The following is a 15490-nucleotide window of genomic DNA, read 5'->3' on the forward strand; positions in this document are numbered from 1 at the left end:
TACCTACGGTATCAGTCTGCTTAACTCAGAATTGAGCAGGTGTTTCCCAGAGTTCACACAGCTTTAAGCAAAACAAAACAACTCCACTCTTCAAAAGCATCAAATGGAAAAATGAAATTGAACACCAGCCTTTAACTCCCTTTCATTTTCTCTTCTTCTTGTGACAGATCATTTGGCTCAAGTGATGGCAGTTCTTCCAATATCAATGTCTCATACCACTTACCTCTTTCTCAATTCTAGTTTGCCCTTGAGGTTTTGGGTGAATGTCATCAAGAACCCACAGTTTGTTTTTGATATTCACAAGAGCAGCATCACGGACGCTTGCCTCTCCGTTGTGGCCCAGACCTTCATGGACTCGTGCTCCACCTCTGAGCACCGCCTGGGCAAGGATTCCCCTTCGACAAAGCTATTATATGCCAAGGATATCCCTGTTTATAAAGGCTGGGTGGAAAGGTGAGGTACTGGATAAGTGGGGTGGGGGGGAATATGGATGATGACACTAATTGGCAGATCACTTCCTCTTCTAGAAAATGGAAATTGTACCATTTCCAGATCATAGACTTCATATGCATGGCAAACTCCTGGTTAACAAAACACAATTGCTCCATTCACAGTATATGTTGTATCCAAACAAATAAACTCTCTTACTTATTAATATGATGAGCTAGTTCACACAACATGCTAAAGCAACCAAAGGGTTTCCACAACATGCTGAAATACACACTAGCCAACTGCATTTAGCTTAATCATCCGGTGTGAACTCAACAAGTATGGCTAACAAAACCAAGTCTGCTTGATTGAATCACTAAAAGATGTGTGGTATGTGGCCTCCTCTTCCTTTCATTACATCAGGAGTGTCAAACTCGCACCCCGCGGGCCAAATGCATCATGCGCTGGCCACACCCACCTCTGTTTTAGAGAAGGGGAAAAAAGTCATGTCACATGACGACAACATGATGACACGAGTTTGACACCACTGCATTACATAGAACAGGGCTCGGCAACCTTAAACACTCAAAAAGCCACAAAGTTCCTAACCAGAAGCCCCACCCCACCCCCCGTTCAATTGTGGAGCTGACCGGAAGTCCAGTTCCCCCCACCATAGAGTCTCCTCCTAGCACAGCGTCCTTTTTCCTCTACCTGTCCTAACCGAAAGCCGTATCAATTGTGGAGCCGACAATTGTGGAGCCAACTGGCAACAGGGAGCTGCAGCAGAGGGATGAAAGAGCCACATGCGGCTCCAGAACTGCGGGTTGCCGACCCCTGGCATAGACAAAGGAATGGATCTCTTTTCAAGTAGCAATTAAGGCAGAGGGATAGGAGAACCCAGGTGCTAGAATACTATAGGGAGTCCTTGACGTACAATCATAGTTGAGCCCCAAATTTATGTTGCTTAGTGAGACAGTTAAGGGAGTTTTGTCCCACTTTACGACCTTTCTTGCCGCAGTTGTTAAGTGAATCACTACAGCTGTTAAATTAGTAACATGATGGTTACATGAATCTGGCTTCCCCATTGACAATGCTTGTCAGAAGGTTGCAAAAAGTGATTGCATGAGCCTGGGACACTGCAACTGTCATAAATACATACCAGTTGCCAAGCATCCAAATTTTGATCACAGCCCATGAGGGTGCTGCACCAGTTGTAAGTATGAAAAATAGTCATAAGTCACTTTTTTCAGGACTGTTGCAGCTTTGAACAGTCACTAAACAAATGGTTGTAATTTGAGGTCTACCTGTACAGTTGGACTCATGTCTTGGCCCAAAGAATGGCCAGCAGTACTGCCTCACACTCAGTATCTTCAGTAGCCTGTTGATGATTCCTGTTGATGGTTTGTGTAAACTTAGGCCATTACATGACTTCACAGAAAAAGGTAACAAGCAATCGAGTTAGTTTTTTTCTAAGTTTGTACAGAATATTATCCTGCGAGAAATTTGTTTACAATACAATTTAATCCAAGGGACTCTTTCCCTAAGTATCACATGTGGCATTCCGACTCCTTCAGCCATAACTTTTAAGGATCAGTTGTATGACTTCTTGCTGTTTTGAGGTAGGAAATATGAAGATTATTTTATATACTGTAAAATGGATCAACGCCCACCCTCCTATCAACTGTTCTGTGTGCTAATAAAAAGGGAAGTTATAAGAAAAAACGGTTGACCTGCCTTATGTATACAACTCCTTTAGGTTCATATGACTTTTTTTCCCCCCACTATTATCAGTTTTTTAGGAACTTTGGCCAGGTTTTCCCCTCATCATGTGCTGCTAATTAAGCTCTCCTGCATACAAAGCTTGTTTTCTGCCAGTGAACTAAGGCCACCAGCACAGATCTAGTGGTTACTCCATTTGTAGAGAATACAGTTGGCAAAGCAGGAATCGACCATTCTCATGTTAGAAAGAACTGTTATGTCAGCAAGATCAAGTGCTTTCTGAGGCCATCAAGAGAAGACCAAATATCTATTGACTCAGAAAAGAAGGAGCAAAAAAGCCTAGAGTTTAAATCTTGGAGTATTGATTTATATAACCTTTGATTTATCTGTATATATGGCTTCAGTCTTGTCCGCAATAGAGATTAATCTTGCCAAGTCATGTTTGTGAGCCTTCAACCAAATCAGCCAATTATAGAATAAGGAATTATTTGTCTAGAGAGCCAGGATTTACAGCTATGGCTATCCGAAGCTTGACACTGTCCAGAAATTATAGCAAAAGAATTTAGCCACGTAATCTATAATAAATCTGCCCAACTTTCTCTAATCTGGGTTGACCAATTTCCAAATTTCCCAACCCGCACAGACATTGCTGAAAATTTTAGAAGTCTTTCCACATACTGGGAGAGTGTCATGATTGTGGAAAGTTAATTAATTAGATTTAGACATTGTTTTGGTATTCTTTCTTAAAATTTTCAGTTTGAGATGGGGAGCGAGTTGCCATATTAAAAATAGATCACACAATTCATTTCTTAGACTTATCTGGAAACAGTTGTAATTGCATTCTATAGATTGTGTCCAAAATTAAGGAATCATGGGAAAGAATGGGTCCATGTAGTACCTTGCACATTTTTTTAGAGTATTGCCCTTTATTATCCAACTGCCCATGGTCAAAGCTGATTTCATCTAATATATGTAGGGAGGACTGAATGAAGATTGAATTGTTCCAGATTGTAGCACTCTAGTTCCTTGATGCTCCTTTTGATTGCTTTTCTGCCTTGTCATCCCAAAGTTCCTGGCATTATAGCAGCTCTCTCTGCCAGATACCAAATTTGGCATCTATGTCCCCTCCCCCCGCCACCTGAAGTTTGCATGCCAGACTAATGATTAAAATCAATGTTTATCCAAATATGCCATTTATGCAATATTTGAGCTAAGTATTTCAGAACGTGCAGCTGAGTGTCAAGGATGTTAGTCTGCTAAATTTGTGCGCTGGCTGCCATTGGTGTACTCAAGGCAAAAATCAATTACAATGAATCCAGAAAAATAGAATTGCATCATATTTATGTTTATAAGCAGTATGTTTAGGATTGTGCTTGTTTTCTCTCTCTCCACTGAGATGAGACGGAGTCATCTACTATATCTGCTGGTATATGAAATCCTAAAACAATATTTGTCTCTATGTTCTAGGTACTACCGGGACATCACCAAGATGGCTTCCATTAGTGACCAAGACATGGATGCCTACCTAGTAGAGCAATCCCGTCAGCACGCAGGGGAATTTAACACGTTGGGTGCACTGGGAGAGCTCTACAGCTATGTGGGAAGGTACCGTGATGAGGTGAGGCCATGGCTAGGTTGCAACTTTTCCTTCCCCCTTCCCCTTCTGAACCAGTCTGCAAACCCCCCACCTGTCCTCAAGGGAGTTGCTAACTATACATCTTATAGGGCAGAGAACCTGTCTTGTTCAGTGGAGGCAGGGTGGCATTTGATTAGACATATTCTCAGCCAACTCCTCTGGTAGCCTCTACTTTTGTTCAGCTCTGGGGCCTCTCATAAAATTAGTCCAACGGTTCAATAGCCAAGGGGTGATTTACGGCTTTGGAGAAGATATTGTAACAAATGGAGCCTTACCTTTTAATATCTGCACCACCCTTCCATCCATTTTCCTCTTCTTTTTAGTTTCCCCCTCTATGCCTGTCACACTTTTACCTCTTGTAAATAGGTATGTCAGCTTTCAGAGGAAGGGCCCTGTTTTACAGATGGTTTAATCCCAAGGAGCCAAAGATCTGTAAATCTGTCCCAGGGAAGGAAGCTTCTCTTTTTCGAACACTCTTAACTCCAGCCCAAAACTCCATCCTAATAAGTGGGCAATCATCTTGCCAGCTTTTTTTACTCCTTGCTGTTGAACATCCGTTTTCAATTTTACTGGATATTTCTCCATCCTGGTCCCTTGATCTTATACCCCTTTTTGCCCCTGGGAATTTAGTGCTTAGCTCCTCCTGGGCTCTTTTGCCTTTCTCTCTCTCTCTCTCTCTCTCTCTCTCTCTCTCTCTCTCTCTCTCTCTCTCTCTCTCTCTCTCTCCCTCCCTCCCTCCCTCCCTCCCTCCCTCCCTCCCTCCTCTTGGACTGAACATTTTGCTTCTAATCTCTCGTCCTCACCCCCGCCCCGCCTTGCCCCCAGATCCTGACTGCGTTGGAACGGGATGCTGCCTGCCGGAAACACAAACTGAAGCCGAAGCTGGAACAAGTCACCACTCTTGTTTCGGGAACAAGCTGAGGATGCTGGAGGGGGCAGGAGGGCAAAGGGAGCGGGCAGCAGGCATCCCGGAGAGGTGCCTCCGAAGGGACTCTACCTCCAACTTGGCTTGTGGCCCCACAAAGGGGAACAGACTTGATCTTTTTAACCTCCCGGGGGGAGGGAGCAAGAGACCTGTGACCTTTTCCCCTGGGGTGGCAGAAAGTCGCTGTGGTGCCTCCCCTCCCCAGCCTTCAGTCTGGAAGCAATAACAAGCACCCGCCCCTCCTCTGCCTCTGCCTTGGGAGGAGCCACCCAGAATAAGCAATGAGGTTGGGGTGCAGCCTGATCATGCCCCCTCCCCCTCAAGCCGGCAGCTAAATGGAACCCCCCCATCCCAAATGTTTGTGGACCCCTCCCTTCAATCATACCAATCATCTCCCTAATCCCCCACTCCTTGTTGGTAGCTGGTGGAATCTGCCCTTGTTCTGTTTTTGGTAACCATGGCAATTGGATATTTTTAATCTTACCTGACAGTGCTCCCCCCCTCAAACATTCACTCCTACCCCACCTGTTGTGCCCTCACTGGGTGCAGTGCCTTATTCATTAATTTATTATTGCATCTTGTTAAGATTATTGGCTGTAAATGATTCCATTCCCTGGGTGTAGAGATTTCAGTGTAAAAAGTCCTCCATCCTGCCCACCCCCTCACGTATCCCCCCCTCGACCCCTTTGTTCTTAAGAGTCTGTGTAAATATTTGCACTGCAGCCTGGAGGGATTCAGTCCCCCCCTTCCTCCCAAAAAATAAAATAAAATAAATTAAAAATAAGAATAAGAATCCCCCTTCAGGGATTAAAGAATTGTGGTGGGGTGGGGAATGCCCCTGCAGCAGCATGGGCTTTTTATTAGTTCATTTTATAATTACTTTTTCTTTTGCTAAATAAAAGCCTGGAAAAAAACACTGCTCTTGATATGATGTGGAGGGATTGGGGGAAATGCCAGAAAATGGGTATTCCGCGGAAACAGGCCCCCATCCAGTGGTGGGATTCAGCCAGTTCTCTCCGGAATGCGCAAACCGGTAGCGGTGATTGTGGGAGGCTCCACCCACCCGCCCGGACATAATGTGCGACTACTGCACATGCGCAGAAGGCCGTGCGTATGCACAGAGGTGGCACATGCAATCATTTTTGCAAACCGGTAGGGAAGGTAAGTGAATCCCATCTCTGCCTCAAGAGTGGGTTCTACTTACCTTTACTACTGGTTTGTAGTGGGGCTGCGCGCGCGAGTGAGCAAAGAGAGCGCACACGTGCGCTCTTCTGTGCAAGCACGGAAGCATTTTGATGACGTTGAGGTCAGTGGGTGGAGCCTCCTGCCAGTTTTACTACCGGTTCTATAGAACCAGTGCGAACCGGTGGCAACCCACCACTGCTCTGCCATCATCCTCTTGCATTCCGGTATTACAAGGAGATACTTTGGACATGGCATCCCCTTGGGCAGCCTGGCTGTTCTTTTGAATTGCACCTTTGGGACAATACCAGTCCATTTAGGCATTACAAATGTTGATTTTTTACAGTATAATTCTAGCTGATTCATATGCCTGCATCAACTTCTTCTTTTTGCCCAAGTGCGTAACCCTTTCTAGACACTGAATGTGTCTGCCACTAATTTGCTTGTGTATACAGATCAAGGAAGACTTATAACCTTAAATACCCATTGTGGACTGAGCCAATTTGGGCTGCTTACTCACCACTCTGAATGCGTCTGTCAGAAACCTTAAGAAGGATGCTTACTGGTCATGAATGGGTAACGTGTCTGCTGCACAAAGCGGGGAGCCTGTTTAACCTTGACTGGGGCAGGGAATTCCTCTGTTGAAGTGCTAGACTGACCTCCAAATACCCAAATAAACTAGGGAGAGTTGAGATAGACTGTACTATTTCTGAGGGTTGGTCAGCGGTGGAATTTACTAACATCTTTCCATATATGAAACATCTTTCTATGAAAATGTAACATTAACAAAGCAAACATTTGCAAAGCAAAAATCCTTGCTTCGGCAACTTCCAACTGGGCTTATTTTCTATTTGCAAAAAATTATTTTAAAAAGGGAGAGAGAAAACAGTTTTAAAAAGTGTTCATCTACCTCAAACCTGTTTTGTCGGGTCAGCTTTGCACCACTTGCTGGATCACATGGAACCAAGTTGCTTCCATTCTTGTATAGGGATTTGATGTCCGTCATTTCACTCTCTCTCTGTGGAGACCCGAATTATAAAAATTGCCAACATTTCAGTATATTCCTGTATTGCCTTCCCACTTTTTAAAGACATTTTAGTTGCTGGGTTTTTTTTATGTGATTGCCTTAGCAGCCTATCTAATATGTGAACTGATAAAGTGGTGTTAAGTTTTTCATGCTTTTGTGCCTTTAATTAGCAGTTTCCCCTTTACAGCTTCTGCTCCTTGTTTCAGTGTGGGGATAACACCAGTGAACAACAGCAATAATTTATTCTCTGAAAGAGGGTAAGTCATGGTTGACTTCTCATTTCTCCTTTTGTTCACCTATAGTGTTATAATAATACAATAATAATAATACTTAAAGCTCCCCCCAAACAGAAACAAACAAGACAATTAATGTATAGCTAAAATCCCACTGTTAAGGCAGCAATTGGAATCCTGGGCAGAAGTCGCCAGGAGGAAACTTCTAATTAAAGCTGTAGAAACGGGGGTTGTGAGAGAATATAGTACAGTACTAAATTAAATGTGCTGTGCAACCACTGTTTTAATTTCAGTTTCATGTGCTGCAAAACAAAACAAAAACTCTCTTAATAGCACTAGGGAGGTCAAGTGTGAAAACTATCCAAGTTATTTCACTTACGTAGAAATGTAGCTCTGCCTAATGCTTCCTTTCACCTCTTAACCACGTATGTTTGTGCACTTCCATATGTTCTTCTTTGCTGCTTCAGTGTCCATTGAATTAAAAGTTACCTGTTGCTGCCGGGGTGCCATTTGCTTCTGTTGTTGAGTTGTTCTGAGACAGTTATCCTGCTGAAATCCAGGCATTTTTAAAAAATGTTAAGCCCTCTTAAACCTTTGGGGCATCAATTAAGCGTCCTGCATGGCACTGCTAACTTACCTGTGGCATGTTCCTTTTTACTTGGTCCAAGGGCAATATTTGAGCACCAAAAGAAAAGCACCCAATTTATTCTGGGCCCAACTAACTATGAGTACGGCATAACAGAGCAAACTTTGTAAGAATAGTTAGCAATAGACAACCTGTTGCAATATTTTCAGGATCAGACTCAATAATTAAGATAAGAATTATATATTCAAATAAAGCTCTGTTTAATCACAGATGGCATTCTATATTCACTGAATATTTACAGATAGAAGCAAGGTAAAAGTGGTGATCAGCTTCTTATATATACAATGGGTGGAGCTATATGTACAAGTGATGAGTCATGAATATATTATAAGTCAGAGAGTCAGTTAACCCTTGATATTCCTTATATACATTATTTACAGAGTAGGGAAAGAGGCATTTATATCTAACAAATCCCCCTCTAAATGCCGATTGGTTGTATGACACCAATTACATTCTTGTTCAGGACTATACATTACATGCAGTTTGGAAGTTAGATATTTATGTTGTTTACCGGGCAAAGGCTTTGTTAATATATCAGCTATTTGTTCTGAAGTATCACAGTGCACAGCTTTTATAAATCCATCGTGAGACAGTTGTCTCACATGTTTAAACTTTATATCTATGTGTCTAGATCTCTGCCCAATAGCATCAGATCTAGAGATTTCAATAGCTGCTTTGTTGTCTTCATTCATGATGAAAGGTAAAGCAGGTTTCTTCCAAATTTCAGAGATCAAGTCATTAAACCATACAAGATTATTTGCAGCTTTAGACAAACAAATGTATTCTGCTTCAGTCGTTGAAGTAGCTACTAGTTCTTGCTTGCCGGTGTACCAATAAATTGGACAGTTATTTAGAAAGAAAATGTATCCTGATGTACTTTTTCTGCAAGATGTATCTCCTGCCCAATCCGCATCTGCATAACATACAAGTCTCGGTTCCTTGTTACAATTTGGTTCTAATACAAGACAAAAATCTATTGTGCCTTTTAAATACTTTAAAATTCTTTTGATAGCTTCCCAATGATATGTTGTTGGTTTACTGACATACCTAGATAATAAATTGAGTGGTAAAGCAATATCTGGTCTAGTCCAATTAGATATATAAAGGAGTGAACCTATAATTGACCTATAAAACGTGTTATCTTTGAATTCCAAAGATGGTTCATTAGTATTTCTAAGAAAGTCAGTTTGCATAGGTGTATCACAAGGTTTAGCGTCCATCAAATTACATTTGTTCAAGAGTTCTAAAATCTTATCCTTTTGTGTGAGCTGGAAACCCTTCTTTGTTTTACTGATCTGTACACCAAGATATTTGTTTACTTTACCTAATGATTTTAGTGAGAAATGTTCATTTAATTTGTTTACAAACATTTCTCTTTTTTCTTTGTGTTTACCAATGTACAATATATCATCTACGTAAATTAACACAAATTCAATACAATCATTACTCCTTTTGATAAAGAAACAGTTATCAGCAGAGGTTGCATTAAAACCCATGGTATTGAGTACTTTCACTAAACAATCATACCATCTTTTACCGGATTGTTTTAATCCATATAAGCTTTTGTTTAACAACCAAGTCTCATTCCTATTAGTGTATTGACTATGAGGGGCCCTTACATATATTTCCTTATCTAATTTTGCGTGTAAGTACGCAGTTTGTATATCGTATTGGAATACATCAAGGTTGAGTGCTGATGCTACCACTAAAGCTGTTTTGACACTCTCGGTCCTTACAGTAGGGGAATAAGTGTCTGTATAGTCCTCTGGATATTTTTGTGCGTAGCCTTGAGCAACTAATCTAGCTTTATATAATGAATTGCCTCCTTCCAAATTTTTAATTTTATATATCCACCTGGTGCCAATAATAGTTTTATCTTTAGGAGCAGTTATGGGTGTAAACACATTTAATCCTTGCAAACTTTCCATTTCTTTTTTCATAGCGAGCTCCCATTTTTCTTTTTCTTCCTGGGGAAGTTTTAGAACTTCATCATATGTATTGGGAGTTGTTTGTTCGTTATTCATGTTCATTATGTAATCCTTATATTTGTTTGGCATTTTATTTCTGTTGCTTCTAAAAGTTCTTTCTGGTTTACTATTGTTGTCATGCATATATCTTGCTTCCTTTTTTGTTAATGTATCAATTTTTATTTTGTGTTGGCTATTCGTCCACGTTTTTGTTTTGTTCTTATGTTTGTTAGTATTTTGTATGTTTACAGTTCTTTCTTTATGGTGTTTTGTTTCTAGGTGTTTGTTTGGGAATATTTCATTAAGGTGTAATTTAGACCAGTTGGCCTGTTCATGGAACACGGCTGATCTGGAAACTATAAACTTATTATTACTATCAATGAACCTATATCCTTTTGTGCCAGTTTCATATCCCATAAATTTAAGCCTTCTGGACACATTTTCTCCCTTCCTTCTCAATTGTTTAGGTATGTGTACATCTGCGGTGACCCCAAAGATATGCATGTGTGCCAATTTTGGTTTTCTATTATACATCACCTCGTATGGTGTTTTATTTATGATGCTGGACCATGTCCTGTTTTGTGTATAATTTGAATAGTGTAGGGCTTCTGACCAAAAATGTTTGCCTAAACCAGCATCCTCTAATGTACATCTAATCATGGTTTGTAATGTGGAATTCTTTCTTTCTGCAATTCCGTTCTGGAATGCTGAAAATGGACTGGAAGTGTAATGTAGCATTCCTCTATCCTTTAACCATTGAGAGAATTCTTGAGACATGAATTCACATCCTCTATCTGTCATGATCTGTTTTATTTTAATATTGTGTTGTGTCTCTATGCGTTTATAAAATTCCTTAAATTTTTGAAAGGTCTCATCTTTATGTTTTAATGTGTAAACAAAACCATAGCGGCTATAATCATCCACTATTGTTAAAAAATAACGTTTCTTATATGTGATTGATGGGGTAAGCGGTCCTACTAGATCCATGTGTACTAAGTCAAAAACTTTATTGGTTGTTCTAGTAGATTTTTTTGGTTTGGAACTAGTTTTCAGCTTTGTAGATTTACATACTGAGCATTCTAAATAGTTTTCACAATTTTTTATTTTGATACCTTCTGCGTGTTCAGTCATTTTTTGTACTACAGGAAAACTGGCATGTCCTAACTTTCTGTGCAATATATGAGCACATTCATCATGAATAGGCTTTCCTATTTTTGGTTTTTTTAAATTATGTGTATCATTATGATCATGGGTTATTTTACAATCATCATTGTCACTATTGCTGACATTTTCATCATCAGTTTCTATACATTCTTCAACATTTGAATCAACATTATGTAACCATTCTTCCTTTGCTATGAAGTAAGGTAGTCCCCCTTTAATCATTACAGTACCTATGTTGCATTTATTTTTCTCAAGGATTGCTTCTCCCTTTGAGAAAGTAATATTAATGTTAGATTCTCTGCTAAGTTTTAAAGCACTCAATATATTCTGTGGTATTTTGGGTACTAGCAATACCCCCTCTATTTCTCCTAAACCAGGTAAAGTTACATTTCCTTTGCCTAATACTTGAACCTTTTCTTGGTTAGCTACTTTTATTATAAACTTATCTTCTGTGAAAGAAGACAATATACTTTTATTATTGGTGGTGTGATTTGTGGCCCCAGAATCTATAAGCCAATTATTGTTATCATTTCGCATTGTTTTTGTATTGTCATGTCTATTTAATCCATTTAGTGAACCAGATTTTCTATCTCTTGAATTTTCCCTGCCCCCTCTATTTTCTCTGTGGTTTGGTGGGCTTCTATATCTGTGTCTGTCTACAGAAGATTGCCTATAATTATATCTGTTTGTGTATTCTGGTCTACGCCTTTCTCTTGAAAATCTGGGACAATCTCTTCTATTGTGTTCTCTGGATCCACAATTATGACATCTATATGATTCATTATGTCTGTCTTGGAAAGCTACTTTTCTGAGAGTTCTATGTTCCGTATGATTATTAGAGCGACTTTTTCTGTAGTTATCCTCAGTTATCAATTTATTGGATAGATTTTCTATTGATAGATATCCTAGGTTAATGGTATCTAAATGTGACATAAAATTGTCCCATGATGAATCAAGTGAATTGATAATAACACTTTTCATTGTTTGGTCAGAGATTACTTCCCCTCTTAACTGCAGTTCAGCTCTTACTCTGTTTAAATATATTAAATGTTCACTTATAGAAACCCCTGGTTTTACTCTGGATGAAAAGAAATCTTTAGACATCCTTGTTGTAGTGGCTACACTGTTGCTGTGAAACAAATTAAACATATATTGAATGATTTCTGAGACAGTCAAATTTGATTTGATGCTATAATACATTGCAGGAGATATACTAGCTATTATTATAAAAAAGGCTCTATGGTGTAGGTTATCTATCTTTAAAGCCCAAGGTCTTCTTGGGGGATTGGTAATGAAAAATAGCAGATTCTCTTTCATGAAAATAACCTGAAGCTGTTGATACCATTCTTGCAGGTTATTTCCATCCACCTTCAATTTTGGAAAATCGCTGGGCAAGTTCCCTATATTGTTTTGACCGTTACTCACAACTTGAGGCAGTCCGTGATCTTGTAAATGTCTAAAGTTGCAGAAAGATGTGGGGATGTCAGCAACAAGTCTGTGTGGCTCTTCCAGAAATTCAAATCTTCCCGGGCTGTCTTTGAGTTTTCGCGCATGCGCAGTTCTCATTTTGCTCGTGGCTTCGTCGTAGAAGGTTCTCTCCATCGCCGCCCGATCGTTCGGCTCTTCCTCAGACGATTCGGTCTCAGGCTCAGTCTTTGGTGTTTTGCTTGCAGCGATCGTTTCTCTCTTTCTCTCCCGGATAATGTCGCTTGCTTCAGATTTCGGAGTGGGGTAGAATCGGCAAGGTTCTCTGGGCTCGGGCGTCGCTGTCCTCGAGTTCTGGGTAGTGTCAGGCAGTCTTCGATTTGCTGGCTTGCTTGCTTGCTTCTCCGGTGACTTTCTGGATATTTTTAATTTCGGTCCAAATGCAGCAAACAGCGTTTTCATGGCAGACTCTATTTGTAAATTTATTGAGTCTTCTTCATTTTCCGTCTCTGATTCTTCAGAGGTGTGCGATTTTTCTTTCTCATTTTTCATGTCGTGCAGAGTTTTTCGCGCCAGACATTTTGAATCTGGCTTTCTGATTGGCTCAGCTTCATCCATTATGGGAGTCAGTTGCAATGAAGATGGCCGCCATTCAAAATTTCGCGCGGGACCGCTGTTCTCCCTCTTCGTTGTATTTTTGTCTACAAATTCAGCACTTACTGTTTTTGGGTCTTTAGTCTTTTTATTGGTGATGTGTTTCTCTTTCGCTGCTCCGTTGTTCTTTATTACATCTTGGAGTTTCGCGATGAGATTTTCATCACTCTTTTGACTTTTCAATATCTTTAATATTTCTGACCTGAGTTCGTTGTTTTCTACTTCGCTTTGTTCATCATCTTCATTTATTATTTCTTCATCTTCTGTAGTATATTCTTCAGGTTCATTTGAAATAGCGTTTGTGGATTCATCTATTATTTCTGAATCTTCTTCCATCTCTTTACTGTATGCTCTGGTGTTGGGTCTATCTCTTTTTAGCATTATCGAGTCCTTATTGAGTCTATCAAACCATCCTCTGCTACCAGATTGTTGCAATATTTTCAGGATCAGACTCAATAATTAAGATAAGAATTATATATTCAAATAAAGCTCTGTTTAATCACAGATGGCATTCTATATTCACTGAATATTTACAGATAGAAGCAAGGTAAAAGTGGTGATCAGCTTCTTATATATACAATGGGTGGAGCTATATGTACAAGTGATGAGTCATGAATATATTATAAGTCAGAGAGTCAGTTAACCCTTGATATTCCTTATATACATTATTTACAGAGTAGGGAAAGAGGCATTTATATCTAACACAACCTTAGTTAACTAACAACTCTTCTGTATGCTTCATATCAGAGATTTCATTATGTATCCCAGTATTCACAGAAAACAGAGCCAGGGCAGTTGTGAAATTGTAGCCTCTGTGTAGAAGGCTGAGAGCAAAGCTGTGGCCTTGTTTCAAATGGAATGTGACAGAAAGATATATCACTTACATGCTTACCTTGACAGTATGTATAAGCATACTACATCTGCTTATACCAACAGGGACCAAATATATATTTATAGAGAGAGAGATAATTGTCAGCTCTTGAATTAAAATGTTCTGATAGTTGAATGGAGCCTAAGGCAAAATCCCTCAATCTGTTCATTTATGGCATACACTTTGAAGGGAGATTTTTTTTAGGAAATGGGAGAAAATATTTTTGTCTGGTTCCTCCCTCCTCCTACTCCAATCGGTTGGCAATCCGTGTTACTCAAAGAGCTTTTTCTGGAACAGCTCTTGCTCTCTATTCTTTTGTTTGCTATTACAATACCCTACTGTAGACAGACTAGCAGCAAGTGTATGAAAATCTACATACTTTGTTGCCTTCCCTATTTGTCCCTAACCACAGCACAAACATGCCCTGGCATATATTTCCTCCCTCCCTTCCCCGCCCTATATAACTGTTGTCTTCACTTCATCCCTAACTCATCAATGAGACAGGCTGAAGGCATCCTTAGGTGTACCTGTGCTAAAATAAAATATGGTCCAGACACCCTCCAGGTGCAAAATCTTTTAGGATTTGTCACCTGATGACTTGGAGTAAAGTTGGGACTGGTAGAAATAGGAAACGCAGACAGGATTAAAGTAGGCAATAGGGAAGAGCAAATTGCATGCCAGAATAATTTCCTGCTGACTCAAGGGAGGGTGGGAGGGAGTGCTTCAAATCACCTGTGCCCAGTAGGGCTGGCAAAGAGGCTAACAATCACCTCACCTGCATGAAAGGGTGTGAGTCAGTGATGGGTTTCAAATTTTTTACTACCGGTACTGTGGGCGTGGCTTGGTGGGCATGGTGTGGCTTGGTGGGCGTGGCACGGGAAGGATACTGTAAAATCTCCATTCCCACCCCACTCCAGGGAAAGGATACTGTAAAATCCCCATTTCCTCCCAATCAGCTGGGTCTTGGGAGGCAGAGAATAGATGGGGGCAGGGCCAGCCAGTATTTTTACTACTGATTCTCCGAACTACTCAAAATTTCCGCTACCAGTTCTCCAGAACTGGTCAGAACCTGCTGAAACCCACCTCTGGTGTGAGTGGGTATCATTTTAAGTTGCATATTTAGCCCGTCCTTTCTGGATTTGGAGACCTCCAGCTTTATTTGATTGCAGGTAGTCATCAACTTACAATAGTTCATTTAGTGACCATTCAAAGATATGACAGCACTAAAGAAAGTGACTTACGGCCATTTTTCACACTTACAACCGTTGCAGCATCCCCTTGGTCACGTGATCAAAATTCAGCCACTTGGTAACTGACTCACATTTATGACGATTCCAGTGTCCCACAGTCATGCGATCACCTTTTGGGACCTTCTGCCAAGCAAAGCCAATGGCTAAGGCAGATTCACTTAAGAACTGTGTTACTAATTTAAGAACTGCAGTGATTCACTTAACAACTCACTTAGCACAGGTTTCACTCAGCAACAGAAATGTTAGGCTCAATTGTGGTTGTAAATCGAGGACTATCTGTACAGCCCCCATCACTTAGAAGACACCAGTTTGGGGACTGCTGCTATAGAACTTGGTTCAGTGCCTCTGAAGCTATCAGCAAC

At 40.4% G+C, this 15490-nt stretch overlaps 1 protein-coding gene across 5 annotated transcripts in view; it reads left to right on the forward strand.

The window, feature by feature from the left end:
* Nucleotides 1-5479, forward strand: part of PLXNA3 (plexin A3) — a 74684-nt gene extending 69205 nt beyond the window's left edge. For all 5 annotated transcript variants that reach the window (XM_034434155.3, XM_087888628.1, XM_087888629.1 and 2 more), the window contains 3 exons: nt 241-453; nt 3616-3766; nt 4610-5479. In XM_034434155.3, coding sequence (XP_034290046.2) covers nt 241-453; nt 3616-3766; nt 4610-4705 — 460 coding nt within the window. In that variant the 3' untranslated portion in view covers nt 4706-5479. The remainder of the gene's footprint in view (nt 1-240; nt 454-3615; nt 3767-4609) is intronic.
* Nucleotides 5480-15490: the final 10011 nt, after the last annotated feature.

The sequence above is a fragment of the Pantherophis guttatus genome, chromosome 2 (genome assembly GCF_059756535.1).
Source record: "Pantherophis guttatus breed Tessera chromosome 2, ASM5975653v1, whole genome shotgun sequence".
In the NCBI taxonomy this organism is placed as follows: Eukaryota; Metazoa; Chordata; class Lepidosauria; order Squamata; family Colubridae; genus Pantherophis; species Pantherophis guttatus.